This window comes from Halichoerus grypus, chromosome 13 (genome assembly GCF_964656455.1).
Source record: "Halichoerus grypus chromosome 13, mHalGry1.hap1.1, whole genome shotgun sequence".
NCBI lineage: Eukaryota > Metazoa > Chordata > Mammalia > Carnivora > Phocidae > Halichoerus > Halichoerus grypus.
In genome coordinates, this window is record NC_135724.1 from 93,707,478 (window position 1) to 93,726,598 (window position 19,121).

General features: G+C 58.3%; 1 protein-coding gene across 14 annotated transcripts in view; it reads right to left on the minus strand.

The window, feature by feature from the left end:
* The window catches only part of RIMBP2 (RIMS binding protein 2), a 205,254-nt gene that overhangs the window by 62,096 nt on the left and 124,037 nt on the right, over window positions 1–19,121 (minus strand). For 13 of the 14 annotated variants that reach the window (XM_078061140.1, XM_078061143.1, XM_078061139.1 and 10 more), the window contains 2 exons: window positions 18,875–18,997; window positions 6,999–7,103 (listed from right to left, as the gene is read on the minus strand). In XM_078061140.1, coding sequence (XP_077917266.1) covers window positions 6,999–7,100 — 102 coding nt within the window. In that variant the 5' untranslated portion in view covers window positions 7,101–7,103; window positions 18,875–18,997. The remainder of the gene's footprint in view (window positions 1–6,998; window positions 7,104–18,874; window positions 18,998–19,121) is intronic. The other variant, XM_078061134.1, reaches the window with a different exon arrangement.

The window sequence follows — 19,121 nt, forward strand, 5'->3', positions numbered from 1 at the left end:
GGGACGAGGCTGGACCAGCCAGCGGCCTCCCACCGGAAACCAAAAACGAAGCCAATGCAGAGGAGCGCCAAGGCAGGAGAGTGCTGGATCCAGCCGTGTCTGAAGCCCACTTCAGTTGTGTGCACAACTCAAATTCCCTTTTGCTGTTTTCTGTCCCTTGAAACCAAGCATCCTGATGAACGCAATCACCAGTGGTTGGAGAACACGCCGCTTCCCGTTTTAAAGCTGGAGGTGCTGAAGTTCCGTGAGAGCCTGAGGCTGAATCCCAAGCCAGGAAGGAAAGCCGGCCCGCGTGGCCACATGGACACCCCCTTGCATGGGTTTCAGTGGCCTCGCAGACAGACGTTCCTGAAGACGCTGAGAAGTGGGTTTGTGGGGAGGTTTATCTCCAACACTGCAGGGCACCTGCCTCTGAGAATTTCGAGCCCTCGTGAAGGATCCCTATGTTCCACTGAGATTTACATGTAGGATTCTCGGTTCTAGAGGAACATGGTCTCTAGGCGCCAGGAGAGTAAGTAGGGATGGGCTACCCAACATCGCAAAGAAGCCAGTGGGCATTATCTTCACAGCCTCTCAGGAGGAGGTGGGGCCCGGTGTCCCCAGCACGGCCAACGCTGGGGGGCAGCCTGAGATCCCGGCATGGTTCACCCCCACACGTGCCATGGGCACGTGTCTCCATGGAGGGCTTTGAGAGCCGAGGAGGCAACGGAATGCCAGATTCATGGCAACCTTCAAGGGCTTAAAACCGTCCCTTTCAAAGCTGAAACGAGAGCGACGATAAATAACAAAACGGGGCGAAAAAAGACAGCCATCCGGAGGACGCACAGGGATTATATAAATAACCTCACCACTGAGCCACTTGAGTCAAAGTTAGTTTCCAACCGGCAGGATAAAAAACAACAAAAAACCCCAAAGCTAGCCATGAAAACGGCGCCAAGTTTGCAGTAATGACTTGGTTTCTGGCTTCCAGAGAGAATCGGGAGCTGGTTTTCACAGGCTACTTGCAAGCTGGGCCATTTGGGCAATCAGAATAGATTGTTAAAATTAACAGTTCGAGTTGGCAGCGCTGAATTCTTGCAACATCGAAGCAACAGCTTACGCGAAGCTCATTGGGGGGCCACGGCCAACTTGTGGGGGAGCTGTGACCTTCACACAGGCACGATGTCCTGCAGGGCACAGTGACACGCAGAAGGACCGTAGCTGTCAGAGGAAGGGGGCTGTCGTCGGGGGCATCGAGCGTCCGGGGCAGTGGGCTACCACGTGTGGTGGGTTCCGGGAGGCACAGAGGTGCGGACATGCTGGACTCAGCGTCAAGGTCTGGACACTTGGCTGGGATGGACCGCGTACCCAATGCCCAGTCTCCTTGGCGACTGGGGAGGGCGTGGATGCTGGTGAGGATGCAGCGAGGTGAGGGCATTGTGGGCACTCTGTGGAAATGGGGCGGGCAGTCCCGGAACCAGGCTGGGGCTGCAGGGAGCCTCCCATCAGCGCGGAGGAAGCCGCTGACCGGACACCAGTCCCGCAGGTGTGCACAGGGACTGGGGCAGACACTCTATTGAATGATCGCAGGGGTCAGTCCGTGATCCCCTGCCACCCACCACAACAGCGAGATCGCAACTCATGTGGCGGGCTCGGCTCCTCCTACCGCCCACGTCCGTGACAGCCCCAACCCTGAAAGCCATCACTTGGCACGTGGGAGCAGTTCTGAGCCACAGTAAAATCGGTCAGGTCTGCAGATGAATTTTAAATCTGGAAAAACCCTTAGATGATCACCACAGCGACTGTAACTAGGCAAGGATGCAGCTTCCTCGGGAAACAAAGTCTGAAGCCGGGGAGCAGCTGGGCTCTGGCCACCGGTGGCCTGGAGGGCGCCGGGGTCTGGGCGCCCACAGGTCAGGAGGAGGGCGGAGCCATGGCTTGGGGACTCCTTTGACGGGCATTAGAACTCAGCATCGGGTACTGAGACCAGCCCCGCGTCCATAGGTGGCCGCTTACCGCACCTCTCCTTCCGCGTCCAGGGATCTCGGCGCCTCAGCGTTTGCCGGGCACCTGCTACGTGTCGGCCGCGACCTCCGAGTGCAGACGCTGCTCTCTGGGACAGGCCACAGGCAAATGGATGAGCACGGCACCACCCATGGGGTGGCGTGCCAGAGGGCACGGGAGCAAGGAGTGGAGCCCATTCAAGGCCGCGTGGCAGGGCAGGGATCTCAGTGACAAACACCGGCCCTGCCGTTACTGGGGGACCAAGCCTCCTGGGCAAAGATGCAAGAGGGGGCAGATGTGGTGTGGTTGGGGAACGGAGGCCAGGGCAGCAGGAGAGGAGGAGGCAGGGAGGCTGAAGCTCAGAGTCGGCCCGCGAGCCTCCCGGGCCCCGGGCTTTCCACACTTAGAATCAACGTTCACAGTGTGCGGGGCCTCCTCCCACTCTGCATCCCTCACCGCTGCTCCACGAGCCCTGGAAGTCACCGACACCGGGACTCCGCAATTGTTGACCGGAGTGTCGAGCGAATGAAAGCAAGGATTCTGGACTGAGCGCTTGGCCCCCCGATTTCCGTGGAGCAGGTGTCCCAGGGGACAGCCGGTGGCTGGTGGCCCGTAGACGGGACAGCGCCCTGCTCGGCTGCCTCTTGTACTTTCAGACTCTGCCACCACGGGCTACCAGAGCTACTGGCCGCTGGGTGGCCTCATCTTACCTTGATTTCCATTAGAACAGCCTTGGGCATTTTGCTTGCTTTCTTTCTTTCTTTCTTTAATTCAACGAATGTTTCCACTTGCTTCTCCCAAGCACCATCTTGGGCAGAGGGATGAGCTTCCAGGGAGAGAGAGGCGCCCCGCAGAAGGTTCGGGTCCCGGGCCCCTGACGGCGATGCATGAGGCCCGCGCGTCCTCGGGGCGGCCGGAGGTGAGGTTGGAGCATACGCAGGAACCGCCAAGCACTGCCTGTGTTTCCAGGGAAAGTAACCCCGGCCTCACCTAAGACCCGTGGTGCATCAGGAGAAAGGACACCGTGAGCTCCAGGACGCAGACGATCCAGCAAAGCACAGACAGGGGTAAAGGGAGTTCCCAAGACGCGGGTGAAGGGGATTCCAGGCCCAGCTCCGCATCCTCAGGAGAAACCAGTGTGGGCGGAGAAGGCCGGGGCTCCAGGCAGGAGTCTCCGGGGAAAGTGGAGGTAAAGCCTCCCCGGGTGTGGCCATCTTGAGAGGAATTCTGCTCTGGCAGAGGTTGGGAATAAGGAAGTGACGGGGACACAGAGACGAAGCAGACAAGCATTAAGAGGCATTAACTCTGGGGAAGAGGTGACGAGCAGGTGTGGCTGAGGACGCAGTTCGACTTGGGACCTCGTGCCGAGGTGTCGCGTGGAAGGCTGGATGAAAGAAGAGGGTTCACAATCCAACGTGGAGAGCTCAGTGTGGCGGGGGGCGCACCCAGATGGTATTGAGACCCACGGGACCAGACGAGGTCGCCACGGGAGCCAGGGTAGACGGAGAGACGTGGCTTGCGGACCGAGTCTTGGGGAACACCTGTGATGTTTATGGGATGATCTGCGTGGAAGGAAATTACTGGAGAGGGTGGTGTCCTGGAAGCCTAGAGCACAGAGGGGCTGACCACCCAAAACTGTGCTCTGGGTCAAAGAGCATGAGGACAGAGGACCAGCCCTTGGCATGATGTCCATGTATGGACGGCAAGATGAGGGCAGGGGTCCCACTGGAGCGGATTCGAGAAAGTCTGGCAGCTGTTGCCAGAGAGAACGGGCGGCTCTCGGAGACAACATGCTGCTGTCCCATGGGACCCAGCTCTGGACCTCAGAGAGCTCTCGTACTTTTATTGTGGTAGGGGGACAAGGGCCCGACTCCAGTCAACCCTGAGCCTTACAGGGAGCATCCTGGCCCAGTGGGTTCAGTGCAAATCCAGTTCATGCTGCTCACTAGCTGAGTGGCATTTGGCAAGTGACTTAATCGCTCTGGGGTTTAGCTTCCCCCATTCGGAAATGGGACGATGACAGGACCCACTTCATAGGGTCATAATGGGCTTGAAGCGAGAGAGTTCTTGTTAAAAATAGTCCCTGGCACCCAGTAAGTACCTGGCTTCTTTTTAGGGTAAGATGCCATTTGTTCTTCTTCGCCCTTCCTGACTCCCATGGTGTGTTACCCTGAGACCTCCCGGCCCTAACGCCCCTCACCCTCGCTGTCCCAGCCTGTGCACGGGGTCTGCGCAGCCCTGAAATGTTTATGTGCAAGGAAAACGCCCCCATCCGCTGACTTTTTCGCAGAAAACAGAAACACGGGACAATGAGTCACCTGAGAGCATTTCGCAGTCCACCGGTGTCCCTCCATCTAGGACTCAGAGCCTTTCCTCCCATCCCGTGTACCTGCCACTGGGTGTCTGCCCATCCAGGACCACGCCAGCTCGGCGATGTTTCCATCCGGCCCAGATCAACACCCACGATGTGTGAGGACTGGGAGGCCCAGAGTCAGCCTGGACTTGCCCCTTCCCGCACACCCCCACCCCTGCCCGCCCACCACAGCCCCTGAGCAGACGGCTCCCGCTCCTGATCCGTCCTGGGATGTGTCCACGTCTCCCCTCTGCAGCCGTGCCCCAGGTTGAGACGCCAGGCTTCCCGGCAGTGGGTAAGGGGCCTCCCTGCCCCTCCATAGATCAATCCCCAGTGCGATGCTCAAAGGATGTGCATCAGACCCTGTTAAACCCCTGCTTCAGCCCCCCAGTGGCGTCCCTTTCCCTTGGAACGAGATTGAGCTCCTTCTCACATCCAGTAGAGCACCCGGGGCTTGGCGCCACCCTCCTTGGGACACGTCTCCTGCCCACTGGGCATGGACTGTGTCCCTCCTTCCCCGGGCAACAGGGACCCGAGCACTTGCATGACCTGCCACCCACCTAAGCTTCGCCGTCTGGAATCCTGCCCTTGTGAACCCGTCACTTCATTCTGTCCCTTCTTCCCCGCATGGCATTTGCATGACCTGAACCCAGTTCATCCTCCCTCTGCGGGGGGCTCACTCTCCCTCCGTGGGGGCACAGGCCGTCTCCCCCACCACTGGGCTCCCCTTCCGGAACCACCCAGAGCCGCTGACATGCGGCAGAGAGCCAACATTTGTTGAATGCATGAATGAATGAATGAATGAATGATCTCATCAGCAAGTGTAGCATGCTGCCCTCCGTGCTGGAAATCAAATGGAAATAGGAACTCTGAAGAAATCGCCAATCTCGTTCCACTCAAGGTTCAAACTTCCTCTTCGAATGCTTTGTTCAGAAATCAGAGCTCTAAGACCTTGCCACATTGGCACCCTGATTTTGTACCGGTTTCTCTTCCTCGGCTCCCGCCACTGATGAAGCATCAGTGTGTCCAAAATAGAGACCACGATGAATGCAGGGAAGGGAGAAAGGAAATTGGACGAGGCACAGAAAAGGCTGAATATCAGAATTGGCTCTGGCGCACTTTCCTGGCATCGGATGTTTCCTAAATGAAACTCCAGGCCCCCGGAGAAGGTGCTGCTGAGAATCACCGACCTGTTGCCCCCTCGGCAGGAAATCTGTATTTCCGCAGGCTTCCTATCTCCCTGGGAGGCGCCGGGCCAGGGACGGGGCTTCCGGGGCCGCGGGGAGCGGGCTCAGGTGCCGGGCAGCCGTTCCAGGCTCCGCACAGCGGGCAAAGAGAAGAGCCATATCTCTGCCTGGACCCCAGCAAGCAATATCCTTTCTGGATAACATCTAATGAAACGCTGCTCCTTACTGTGCGGGCCAACGTATTATGGCAGGTAATAAGGCTGGACAGTCCCCATCAGCGGGGGCTTAGTGACAGCTACCCTTGATACATGGTCTCAATAAACAGTCAGAGAAGCAGCCTGGGAAATTCTCCACCGGCTGCAAAGTCTGCTCCCAAACTCTGGAGGAGAGGGGCCATCCCAGCAGACTCTCAATGCCAGCCAGGTGGGCACACAGCCCTGCGTCCTTTATTACAAGATCAGAGGCCTGGAAAGGCGGTGGGGTGGGTGGAGGGTCACCCAGATGGGGGAGGGGGTTGCCCCCTGCCCATCAGCGGCCAGTCTCAGGAGCGCCCCCCACGGGCTGCCATGCACCTGCAGCCCAGACCAGAAAGGCTCCGGCTGATGGGGCCCACTGACCTCCGGGGAGGAGTGGCTCCAGGTGGGATTGGGGCTTCCGGAAGGAAATGAGAACCACACCCAGGACCCCAAGCCCCCCACAGAGGGATACAGGAGAGGACCAGAGCTGATGAGGAGGATGGGCCCCGGGGGCAATGTTCTTAGCCCCCCAGCACCACCACGGAGGCCACGGGGATGGGCCCCCTGAGCTGCTCAGTCCTACCCTCTGTTTTCCCTCCTTCTTCCTTGTTTCTTAGTCTCTGCTTCTCTTTCTTCTTTGTGTTCATTCCCTCTCTCTCATGCTGAAAATATTGCCCTGAGACTTGATCTGCTCACTTAACAGCACATGATGGAAATCTCCCCAGTTCAGCAGATATAAACCAAAATTATTCCTTTTAATGACGCCGTCCTGGTCTGCAGTATGGACGCACCGCAGTTTATACCCCTGCCTCCGATGGGCGTCAATTTAACCCCGTTCCCCACCCCCATCCCACCAGTACTGAAAAAAAACAAACAAAAAAAACCCCAAAGAACAAAGAAAACAAAACCGAAGTCGTGTCGAACCGGTTCCTGTGGTTCTTACAGGGCACTTTGTCTGGAATGGAAGGTTTGCAGACGGAGACAGGTGTGTTTAGTTGTAACTGATGCCCGCAGGGCCGAAGCCACTCGCCCCCGCGCCCGCCCGAGCGAGCTTTCCCCGCGAGCCCGCCGGCACCGCGCGCTGGAGGGTCCCCGTGTTGGCAGTCCAGCTCGGGACACGGGGGCCTCGGGGGAGCTGGGCAGCATCGGGAGGCACAGACGCCGGGAAGGAGGGGAGACGCGGGTGCGCAGCCCCACCCCCGTCCCTCGCACCCCTGCCCCGGGCGCGCCCGCGCTCACCTTCTGCAGCAGGTCGATCTCCTGCTGTTTGGCGTGGAGGACAGCCAGGGCCTGCTCATGCTCCAGCTCCAGGTGCTGCCGCCGTTCTGCGGCCTCTCGCATGTGCTGCGGGGACAGGCGGGGTCAGCGCGGGAGCCGGGGTCCTGTGCGGCCGCCCTGGCTCTCCCCGCCCCCTCGCCCCTTCCCCCTGGGGGACGCAGACGCCAGCAAGCCTTCCACCTCGAGCTGCCTTGTTTTCTCAACGCCCCGAGCACTGAGCGGAACCAGAGGTCCTCGTGCGAAGGCGAGCTCGGGTCCGTTCCCAGCCCCGTGCGAGCAGCAGCCCCAGGTTACGGATCCTCGCCCACCTAGCGGGTAGCGCTCCAAGCCTTTGGGGCGATTTACGTCCTGCAAGCCTCCCATTCACCTAGGAGGCAGGCACCGTAACGGGGGAAACGGGCACAGGGAGGTTGTCCGGCTCATCACAGCCTGGCAAGTGGCCGTCCCAGTTCGGGTCAGGCTCCACGGAGCCTCCGAGTCTCAGGCTTCGGCGCTGTCCGCCGGCTCCGCTCCAGGCACCCTGGCCTCCTTCGCAAGCATTCCCGGCAGGCGCTGACGGGACCGCACCGATACCGCTCGGACGGTGGAGACGCGCCTCCGCACTTCGGCGCCGTACGGGGCACGGGGCAGCATTAGGGGCCGCACGGCCCGGGTTCAAATCCCAGCGCTGAGCTTGGGCCGGGGCCTTAACCTCTCTGTGCTTCACCTGCTCCCCCCGGATGATTCAGTAGCATCATTAGCCGTTTGTAAATGGTTAATTAACAACACGCTGAGTAACTGTTGTTGATGGCTAATTACGAATCAGCGCCCGCTCCGTGCAGGTGTTGTGAATGTCTTACGAGGTGCGGGGTACCTGGCATCTACGAAGTCCTGGGTCTCCTTCCGCTCTGAGCCGAAGGAGCCCTGTGCACGTCACGTGGCACGGCGCCCTGAGGCCGCTCCAGCGCGTGCGCGGGGGGAGGAGCTTGCAGGGAGGGGCGGAGCCTGCGGGGAGGAGCCTGCGGGCAGGGGAGGAGCCTATGGGAGGGGAGGAACCTGCAGGGGAGGAGCCTGATGGGGAGGAGGAGCCTGATGGGGAGGAGGAGCCTGCGGGGGAGGGGAGGAGCCTGCAGGGAGGGGAGGAGCCTGCAGGGGAGGAGGAGCCTGCGGGGAGGGGAGGAGTCTGTGGGGAGGGGAAGAGTCTGCGGGGAGGGGAGGAGTCTGGTGAGGGAAGGAGCCTGTGGGGAGCGGAGGAGCATGGAGAGGGGAGGAGCCTGCAGAAGGAGGGGAGGAGCCTGCAGAAGGAGGGGCGCCTTCCCGCAGGACCACTAGAGGCTTGGACCGCGGCACCGGTAAGATGGTGGCGAGGAAGAGGCTGCGCTCCCATCGATGGGCACTCGCTGTGCGCTGCGCACCCGCCAATGCGCGCACCGCCTCGTCCGACGCCGGCAGCTGGACGCTGCGGTCACCGCCGGCCGTGGGCGCCGGACCCGGAGCCCCGAACGACTTGCTCGCTCGAGGCCACACAGCGCGGAAGCCTGTCCAGGGCGCAAGCCTCCCAGTCAGGGTCCGCCTGCTGTCCGACCTCTCCTGGCCCGAGGCCTCCTCCCACGCGCCTTCTCCACCCTGAAAGTCCGCTGCGGGCAGGTGGGCGGCTTCGGGCTCTGGGCGCCGAGCTGGTTGCATGAACAATGACGCAGCTGTCTAATTACACTATTGTTCCGGCTAATTTCTGAGCTTCTGTTTATTTTGGAAGCGCGCACTGCGAATGCAGCCCGGGTACTCTCTATTTAGCTTCGGGAAGGAAGCTGTTAGTGGAAGGAGGAAACCATCTTCCTTACAAGGATTCATGAGGAGCACGGACCGAACTCGGAGATGGTCCGAGCGCGCCGGGGCAGGCTTCACGGCCGGGGGGCATCGCGGGGCGGCAGACCCTCCGTGGGCTCCATGCCTGGACTTAACGGGTCAGACGGACGAAAACCACTGGCTTCGGAATTGCTGGGGCTGATGAGCCCGTCACTGTGGAGTGGCTGTCAGGAACGCACATGTGTGTACAAATACATGCCCCTCGTGCGGTACGATGTTCGAGGCCGTGATGCCCCAGCAGGGAGGACCGGTTCGTGGGAGCTCGGACCACGCCTGTCCCTTCAACATTCCCCCCTCCCCCACTGCCCCTGCACCTGCTGCCCTTCCCAGCCACACGGCTCCGGAGGCGTCTCCGCTGGCCACGTCCACACCCTCACTTCCCGCTCTGCTGTCTGGCCTCCCCCACCACTCGGCTGACACCCCCTGCCTGACACCCACGCCGTCCAGCCCGCAGCCACCCATCCCTCGGCACCTCTCCAGCCCGCGGCCTCCCCTTGACAGGCACGCTCTGTGCCCCGCCGGCTCCCCTCCTTCCCCGCCGCTCCCTTCCTCCTGCGCGGTCTCTCCACCCCAGGATGGTTGCTTATACCCTTTCCGGGGCGGATAGCCCGCCTCCCGGCTGTAGCTGCCATCCATAAACTCTCGCTCCCAAATGAAATCCTTATCTCTTCGCTGGTGGCCAACTGCCCACTCACCCTCCCCACCTGGAGGGACAGGAGGAATCTCAAATTTAGCCTGTCCAAAACTGAGTTCTGGACTTTCTCTCCCAAACCACTTGCTCCCCAGTCTGCCCATCTCAGCAATGACACCACCATCCACGCAGTTCCCTCTCTGCCCCCCCCAATTCCTTCCTGCTCAATATCCAGAGTTTGCAAAGTGCTTCTGTGTGCTGGCCATAACCACACACACAGGTGGTCTTCCTGCCCCCAAAAGGTCCCCCAGGACGTCCAGTACGCTCTCCAGGACAGAAGTCACCCCCACGGCTTTATGTGTCCACCCGACTGGGCAGAGGTGCACAGGGAGCTGGGGAAGTGTTATTTCTGGGCACGTCTGAGAGGGGTTTCCAGAAGACAATGGCATTTGAATGGGTGAGAGAGGAAAGGAGTCGCCCTCCCCTACGTGGGTGGGCCTCATCTACTCCACTGAGGACCCAAAGGACAAAAAGGTGGCAAAGGGCCAGTTTGCTCTCATCCTCTCCTGCCCTCGAACACCTGTGCTCCTGGTTCTCAGGCTTTCAGACTCAGGTCAGGACTTAAAATCAGCCCCCAAATCTCAGGCGTCCAGACTCAGACAGAATTGTGGACGGCAGATCAAGACCTGAGCTGAGATCAAGAGTCAGACACTTAATCGACTGAGCCACTCTAACGAGAGACTATTCTTGATGACATCATCCGAGCACCTTGATTCAGCCATGCCTGAAGCCTAACATATCTCTCATATACCCCACTTTATCAACCAATGACTTTCCTCTTTTTTTTTTCTTCAAACTATTTGACATAGGTTTCTATGAACTTTATCCCAAATTGCCCGAACTAAAATATTTTTCAACAGCATTTACGGCTGCCACAAAATGTAATTCCATCATGTCTTACATTATGCACTAAAATTTCATGACTTTTTATTCTTGCTTCTCAAAATAAAGAGACAGCTGGTGGATCATGACAGCTTTGGGGCTGTTTCAATTCCCTGTTTGGGGTAAGAAACAGCCAGAGCGCCAAAGGAGCTTTCCAGAAGTAAGTGACACCTTCTCAGCAGCAGAAAGAGTATAAACTGGAGGTCAGGGAGGCAGGGGTGGGGTGGGGTGGGTGGGGTCAGGGTGCTTGGTTTACCACGACAGTCATCCTGTCAGGGGGCCTGGGCAGGCCTGGTAGATACCAGCTGCCATGTCTCTCCACCACTGGTCAAGCAAAGAAGTCCTAAGCTCAAAGTTGCTGGCGGGAGATTACCTTAGCCACAGGGTACCCATGGTGTGTGGATCTGGAGACCCAGGAGTCCAGCAACAGAACCAACCGAGGGGGTGTCCCTGGAACTCCGGGCAGATGGCCAGTCCAGAGGACGTACGCAGAGGCCACACTTCAACCCTTCAACACTGGGACCTTCCACCCCAGGAAGGAGCCAGGGGAGGAGCTCAGGGATCAGGTGGAAGGAAGGGGAGTGATGTGGGAAACCACAAACCTGCATGATCCCGCGTGTGGGGCCGCAGCAACTAGCCCTCCTTGGTGCTTATCGTAGACTGTACACCTATGTCCTTCTTGTCCCTGTAAGCAGATTGCTGGCATGGTCTTCCCAGCCCCACACATCAGCATCCTCATCCTCACCTAAGCACAAGTTCTGGAAAGATTATTGTGCTAAGTACTTCATACACACGACCCACTGAATCTTTGCAACAACTTCGGGGGCAGGCAATATTTTTACTCCCATTTATAGAGAAAGAAACTGAGGCCTAGAGAGCTTAAGTAACCTGCTCAAGGTTGCCCGGCCAGGAAATGATGAAGCAAGGACTTGAACCCAGGGAGCCCAGCCCCCTGACCTGTGCATACATCCCTTCACTCTGTCATCTCCCTGCTGGGCGGGAGGCTTCCCATGGGATCCTGCCCGTGTGTGTGGGATGTGCTGATACGCAGCAGGCTTCCCGCAAGAGAATCAGCGTGAGACCGTTTCACGCAACGTCTCTGAAGCTCTCAGGCTGGGAGACACACTCTGTGCTCGGCCACAAGGCGAGGTGTGTGCCGTGTGGCCGGGGCAATAAAGAGCAGCCTCATTTCTCCTGGGAGCCAATTCACGTCGTCATTCCTATGATTTCCTCAAGCCGTCCTGATTCCGCTGTCCCTGGCAGTGCTAGGACCCACGGGTTCTCAGAGAGCCCGAAAAACCCTGGCTTTCACCCAAACCCCACCAAATTCCTAATATTCGGCTTCGCTTCCCTTTACACATAGCTTCCCGATTCTGGGAGCACATGCCCCGTTCCACAGGAACGTTTCGCATCCGAGAAGTACTAAGGATTGGGCACCGCAGCAAGGAAGGCCCGTCTGAAACATGCGCCCTGTGGCGGGATTTCTTTTTAAAGCGGCGACGTTTATAGCTGGCTGTCGACGTCAGCACCAGCATTTCAGTGGCCTGCAACGCTGACATTAGAGGGCACGCGGGGAGCACCCCGCATTATCTCCTCGATGTTAGATCAAAGGGGGGTGTGTCTTCTGCTTCGGATCCTGCCCTGCGTGAGCGAAGAAATTAAGGAGAAACTAATCTCGCTTCATAGGAGTTACCGGTGACACGTTTGATGCCGCCTTCGTGGGCTCTGGTTGCACCGTGGCAATGGCGAGGGCTCTCTGCACACGATCTCCCTCCGCACGACATCTGGTGGAAGGAACCCCGGCACTGGCCAAGCTCACGCCTTGAGACACGAGGAAGATGGGGCATCTCCAGCTGTTGGTTTGTCTTCCGTGTCCTGTGACTTCCGGTCCCGCCTCTGCAAGCCAGATTCATTCATAACGGGAATTAGCACGCAGACAGAGCCGTGTGCATTCTGGAAGCGGAAACGGCTTTGCCAGAGTGTCTTCGTTTCTCACACCGCAAAAAATTAGGAAGTGGGGAGCCCCTTTGACAACACCTGGGAGCTTCCCTGACTCCCGATTTGTCCTTAGTCCCGTGGACTGGCCCTTGCTCCCCGCCGGCCCCCAGTGCAGGTGGAGACGCAGGGACAGGGGCACTCAGCCTGCGCAGTGGGTCAGACGCGCCTGCCCTGAGCCCCAGCACGCTCCTCTGTCAAACGGAGGAAGAAGCCCGCCTTCCCAAGGTTGCTGGAAGGACCAGATGAAATACTAGATTCACGGTGACCTGCCCAGAGTTACGTTGAATGCAATTATTGGTGAGTTCCAAGTGTGCCATCTGATTATCTGTTTTCCATGTTTTCTGTCCTCTTCATTGTTCTAGCTCCCCTTCCCTACCTTCTTTGGATTGTCTTTTTTGTGTATCTACTAAGTGTTGGGCATTTCCTTTTCGTGTATCTACTGAGTGTTGGGCTATAAATTTTTACCTAATTTTTAGTGGTTGCCCCAGGAATCTCAATATACGTGTTTAAATTTAAATAATCTACTCAGAATTGTAATTTGCCTCTCCAAGTGGAATGTAGAAGCACAAGCACAACTCAGTGTCTTCACTTTCCCTCTTTATGTTGTGGTTGTCATGGGTACGATTACATCTATATACATCCAAAAACCACAGAGATTCGCTCAGTGGTGAGAGTCTTGACCCACGAACAGATGAGCCCTGGGGAGGTGACCTGTGAGAGTAGGAGTTGGTTAGAAGTGTGATGGGCAGGGGATTCTATGCAGAGGGGATTGTATGTGCAAAGGTCCTGTGGTAGTAAGGATCATGGCAGGTGCCAGGGTGAAGGAAGGCTGGTGTGACTGGGGCCATGGATGGGATGGCCAGGACAAGAGAGAAAGAAAGGATCGCATGCCTCTGGATGCAGCAGCTGAGTGGGCGGGGAAACAGGGAAGAAATGAGACTCGATTTCTCATTTCAGGGACTATGGGCTTTGGCTGAAGCGCAGTTTACTTCCTGAACACGTGCTTTCATGTATCCAAACATCATTATGGAACACTTATTCCATGCCAGATGCTTGGATGCTTGTAATAGAATAATGAACAAGTGAAAGATTATTTTTGTTCTTGTGAAGCTTACATTCTGGGGGCGGGAAATGCAGGAAATAAATGGTTTATCTATCAAGTGAATGGGAGTTTCAGGGACCGATAAAGGATGATGGCGAGGCAGGGGAGTGTGCAAGGGGAGAAGGACGTAGTAGAGACTCTACTCAAGCTGGTGAGGGAGGTGACATTTGGCCAAGACCCCCATGATGACAAGGAGCCCGTTGAGGAAAGTTTCAGGGAGAGCTCAGTGAGGCAGGACCCAGCTCGGTGTGAGTGTCTGTGGTGCAGGGGTGAGCAGGAGGGGGTGGTAAGAGGTGCGGGAAAGGGGCAGGTCTGGAGCAGAGGACACAATCCCCCTCCACGGTCCTGTGCGCCCCCAGGATGACAGGTGGAAGCCCTCACTTGGGTACACATTTTGGCCACTAGGTGTGGCCCTGACTCATTGGTCCGTGAGTGCAGGTGGATACGCAGTGTACCCTGTGGTTGTGTCTGCCAGGGAGGAGAAGGCCATGTGCAATGTGCAGGGCACGTCCTGGGGGCTTCAGAGTCTGCATGGACTCCTGGACATGAGGCCCCAGGGCAGGGTGCGCACGCACCACATGGGAATGTGCAGGGCTGGGACCCAGAAAGGCTGTCTCGGTGCAGCGTGCACGGGCACCTGCTCCCCACTCCACGCCAGCCCACCCAAAGGTTTCTTAACCTGATGGAGGGGCCCCTCGTCCCACCGCTGTTTCAATTTTCATTTTCCTGATGACTGTGAAGTTGAACACCTAGCCCGCTCAGCAGCTCGGGGGTCTGATGGGCTGGCTCGGCACCAGGGGTGAGGGTCTGAGTCTCGGAAGGGGACCAGGTCCCACCTTCTGCCGGATGCAGAACAGGACGTGTGTGTGTCCCGCAGCGCCCGCCAGGGGCCAGCGGGCACTTGGCCTCTTGCAAAGTCTCTCCCCGCAGTGCTGGAGGCAGCCAGGGAAGCTTTCAGAGCAGCAAATTTCCTGTTTCTGGCTGGTATCTGAACATCGAGATCACGCTATCAATGCCTGGATCAGGCCCATGGAAGGTTTTGCTGGAGACGGAGCCCTCCGCATTATTCTCATGTTGCAGAAACCCCCGGAGGGTGTTATCAGAGCCTGAGTATCAGAACATAGGAAACGAGCCACAGAACATTAATTACGGGTCCGCACAGGGCTGAATCTCCGGGCGGGTACCAGGAAAGGGAGGGGCGCAGGGAAGGAGCCGCAGATAAAGGAAGATTATAATTGTTACTGGGAGAGTCACTTATTAATCCCAGATAAGCAGTTGTTCATTAACACAAAATAAGCCTTAGATTATCTACATTTAAATGGACTAATCTGTTGATTATGAGAACAGAACCCGGTCCTGAATGTTTTTTTCCCTTTTCCTTTGAATCACAAAATACAATGCGCTGTTTAATTACTGGAGCACGTCTCTATGCACCTGGGTCAAACTTCCAGACCTGACACGGGGTGCTGTGCGTTCTGGTCCTGTTGCTGGAAGAGAGACTGACACAGGATCCCTTGTAACCTGCTGCTGGCCTCGCGTGCATCCGACCAAGAGCGCTCAGGACTCTCAAGTAACAGGAAGGTCCCAACCAGGCCTGCCAGCCCCACTCCACAGTCTTGCTGGAGAGGCCCGCGATCAGGTGCGGGCCTCACTCCATCCCATCTGCAGGGCCCTCTTTCCAAGCACGGTCACACTCATAGGCTCTGAGCGGACGCAAACGTGGGGGACACTGCTCACCCCATCCCGGCCATCCAGCAGCTTCCCTCCGCGGCCACGGTCCCGTCCCCAGGAGCTGCCCCTGCTGGGCCCTGTCTGCTTCGCGGCCTCCATCAGCCATGTCCAGGCTGAGCTCTTTGGGGCCGGCCACTCTCCCCTGCCAGGGCTCTCGTCCCGTCCTCAACTACAGACGGACGTCTGTTCCGTCTGACAGACAGCACTGCCTCCCGGGCCCTGAGCAAGAAGACAGAGGAAAGGGAGGAGGCAGCTGTGCTTGGGACTCTTCTCTCCACGGGAGCTGGTCTGACGCTCAGGACCTAGGACGCCCTGAGCCCCGGGCAACAGGAGGTCCGTGTGGAAAGCACTCAGCCTTCTTGCAGAATCCTTGAGTCCGAGACGCTGGAGGAGAAGACTTAGGTCTTCCTCTGGGTTCCACTGGGTCTCTCACCAGGGTGATGGCAACAGCCTGCGAGGTGTCCGAGGCGCTGGGAAACCCGCGTCCTCTTCCAATCAGCATTTGGGTCACACTCTTCAGGCTGCTCAAGCGCCGAGTTACCTGGCAGCCCCTGATACGGCGGAAAGGCCTCCAGAGGAACCGTGTGCTGGTGGACTCATGATTTACAGAATGCATTACAGACCATCAGAGAAGAGCCGCACGGCGTCTTGAGCTAGACTGAATTCCCAGTGATATTTGGAAACAAAAAAGTCAACATATGACCATGACCACTAGACTGATTATCAGTTGGGACAGACACGGAATGCAGGCCGGTACAGCGTGGGGCTGTGGTCACACCTCATTAGCATAAAACGGGCATGCCGCATTCGCGGAGCGTCATGTCCCCCCCGCCCCCTTCACTCGGGGGCTTGGAAGATGGTGTCAGCTACAAGGCGACAAAATTTAGTCAGCCGGGACCGCCAGACCGCCGAGTGACGAGACGCTGTGATTGCCATCTGAGCGTCACACTTGAACCCAAATGCGTCCGCCTCACGCATCATCTGGTAACTGAAAGGAGCCGCCTTCTTGATGATTAGCGGGACGTCCCTGAGCCGCTGTGGCTCATTCGCTCAGTAAAGCTGAACAGAGAGGCGTTTTGTGCGGCAGGTACCAAGCGGCAGGCTGTGCTCGGACCCGGCACTGGAGCCGTGGGAGTGTGGGGGCAGGGGGCGGAGGGCGGGAGCCCAGAGAGGCCCGTGCAGGGGTGAGGCTTTGGGTGGCGAGTGACTGGTCCATGGAGGTTTGGGGGCGGCGTTGGGACCCGATCTCAGTTTGAACAGTGCTGTTCTGACTGCCATGGTCAATGCAACAGGCAGGTTAGGATGGCAGGGCGGGGCCTGGAGACCAAGAGAGGCAAGTGCCAGAAGCCTGGGCACTCCTGGCTGCCCCGTGTCCCTGTGGGGCCCTCATGGGCACTGACTTGTGCTGATGGAGACGGCTGCCCACCCAGCTGCCCACCCAGCGCCACTCTTAGAAGATGGGCCCCTGTGCCGTGGCCTCACGGGATGTGCCCATCTGGACCCCACACACCACCCCCAGACCACAGCTTAGCTTCTCCACCCTGGACTTCCCTGCCCCAAAGTCCCTAAGCTCTGTCCTCTGAGGACAGATGACACCCCTGGGGTGTTCGCCCCTAGATAGGAGGGCAGCCAGAGAGGGTGCTATTGGCAGGTGCGAGGGACAGAACCTGAGCTCGAACCCGGGACGTCTACCTGCGTGCAAGGCCCGAGTGCTGAGGTTCAACCCCGGGGCCCGACGGGCAGGGCGGTGGGCTCCACGCTGCTGGTCAAGGTACATGGCCCCCACCCACTCCAGGTAGGAGGAGAGACCGGCCCCAAGCACGCAGGTCAGGGGGACACACAGAGGTTTGCACCGGTGGGAATTCACACCCCTGAACCTATGCATGAGGACTCCTCTGCTCTCAGATAGATCGGTGCTGTTACTCACCTCCTTCAAATCGTCTCAGGTGGGGCAGGCTGAATTCCGCCTCCCAAAGACGCCCACCTCCCAATCCCTGCGGCCCGTCATCATGTCCCCTCACCCTGCAGGTGCGGTTAAGTGAGGGCGTTGAGGGGAGACTGCCCGGTGGGCCCAGCAGCGTCCAGTACAGCGTCCTTGTACGCAGGAGGCAGACACGAGCGAAGGTGGAGGCAGGCGCCGTGCACCGCCAGTAGAAGGTGGAAAAGACTCGGAACAGAGTGTGTGCGCAGCCTTCAGACAGGAACACCCTGCCCACGCCCTGCTCTCGGACGCCTGGCCCCCTACACGGCGGGGGGACACATTCCTGCTTCTTCAGCAATGGGAAGCCAGTCCACGCGGTGTCCAGGCTCGGCACCACTTTGGGTCCTGGTCTTGGAGGCTGCCCTGCAGGGGGTCCCTGCCCTCCAGACCCCAATAAGCCCCCTCCCTGGTCGTGCCAATCACAAAGGTCTCCAGGCCGCCCGACGCCCCCTGGGCGGCCACGGTGCTTGGCACTAGCCTTCCCAACGACGTGAATCCAGCTGGCGTGGGCAGAGCCCCGGGGACACAGCCACGGATTGCCAGCCCAGCCGCCACCGATTCACCCACCACCCCAAGTCGTCCCGAGCACGGAAGGCAGGGTGGGACGGACGTGCTCTGTGCCTTCAGAGAGCTCAGGCCCTGTCTGTGCGCTGCGGAAATGCATGATTACGTAGTAGGACCTCCTTTCCATCGGGTGCTGTCCTAAATCTAGAGCAAACGGTGGACAGCAGACTGGTCAGAGCCAGCCTGGGCCCTGCCTTCGGGGAGGTCGAGGCGGGCATGTACAGAGCAGGGGTTTTGGTAAATTCACAAGGGTGTGTAATCATCACACAAATTCCAGAATGTTCCATCACCCCGAAGAAAAGCCGTCGCTCCCTATTCCCACCTCACCCCAGACCCTGCCAGCCACGAATCTGCTTCCTTCCGAGAGCCAGCGGTTTCCCCCCATGGGAGGACGGTCCCTTCAGATGAGGGAGGGCAGGGACTGCTGTGCTCGGACCCTGTCGGTACCGCACCCCAGGACCAGAGGTGATGATTAACTTAGTCTCCCATGTTTAAAAAAAGTTTCCTTAACGAGAATTCATTCAGCTTAACTCCGTGTCATCAGCAGCAAATCAACCCCCCCCATTAAATATTGACAGGGATCCCAGCTCCTCAGGAATGCATGAAGGGCCCCCAGCTCCCTGCACCCTGATGAAGCAGCCTTCTGACTTAGCTATTCTCTTTATAACAAAGGTTTCTCTTTATAACAAAGGTGAGGAACAGCTTAAATTCATGAGGTTTGAGAAGCCCATGTAGACGCCCCAGGGCCTCAACATGAGGACGCTGGGTTCCCACTCTGAGCCCCGCCCACCATCTCTTGCTCAGCTGAGTTTAGCATCCTAAGAAATGGGAATGTATAACTGGTTTCACGGGACCGCTTCCAGAAGCATTTGGATTTTGTTATTTATCACTTTTGATATCATCCAAAGGGTGAAAACAGCCCCGAGGGCCCTGAATGTGGGCGATGGCGTCAAACAGAGTCTCAACCCCTGTCCGCTTTGCGGTCCCGCGGCCCCTCGTCCCGTGCACTGGCCCTAAGGGATGCAGAGGCGTCCCGGTCCTACCTTTAGGACCTGTTCTAGGTTCTCCAGCTTGGCTTGGAGCTGATGCTTCTCCTTCACAGCCGAATCGCGTTCTCTGGTCACTATGGCGAGCGCGTGGTAGAGCCAAGCATGCTCCGCTCTCACCTACAGGGAGCAAGGGCGGAGAGAAGGGGCTGTTGACTGCACGCACAGTGGCTGGCATCTACCACTTCCTCCTCGGGGTTGTGGGGAATCTCCCCTCCCTCCCTCATCCTGGATTGTGGACTCC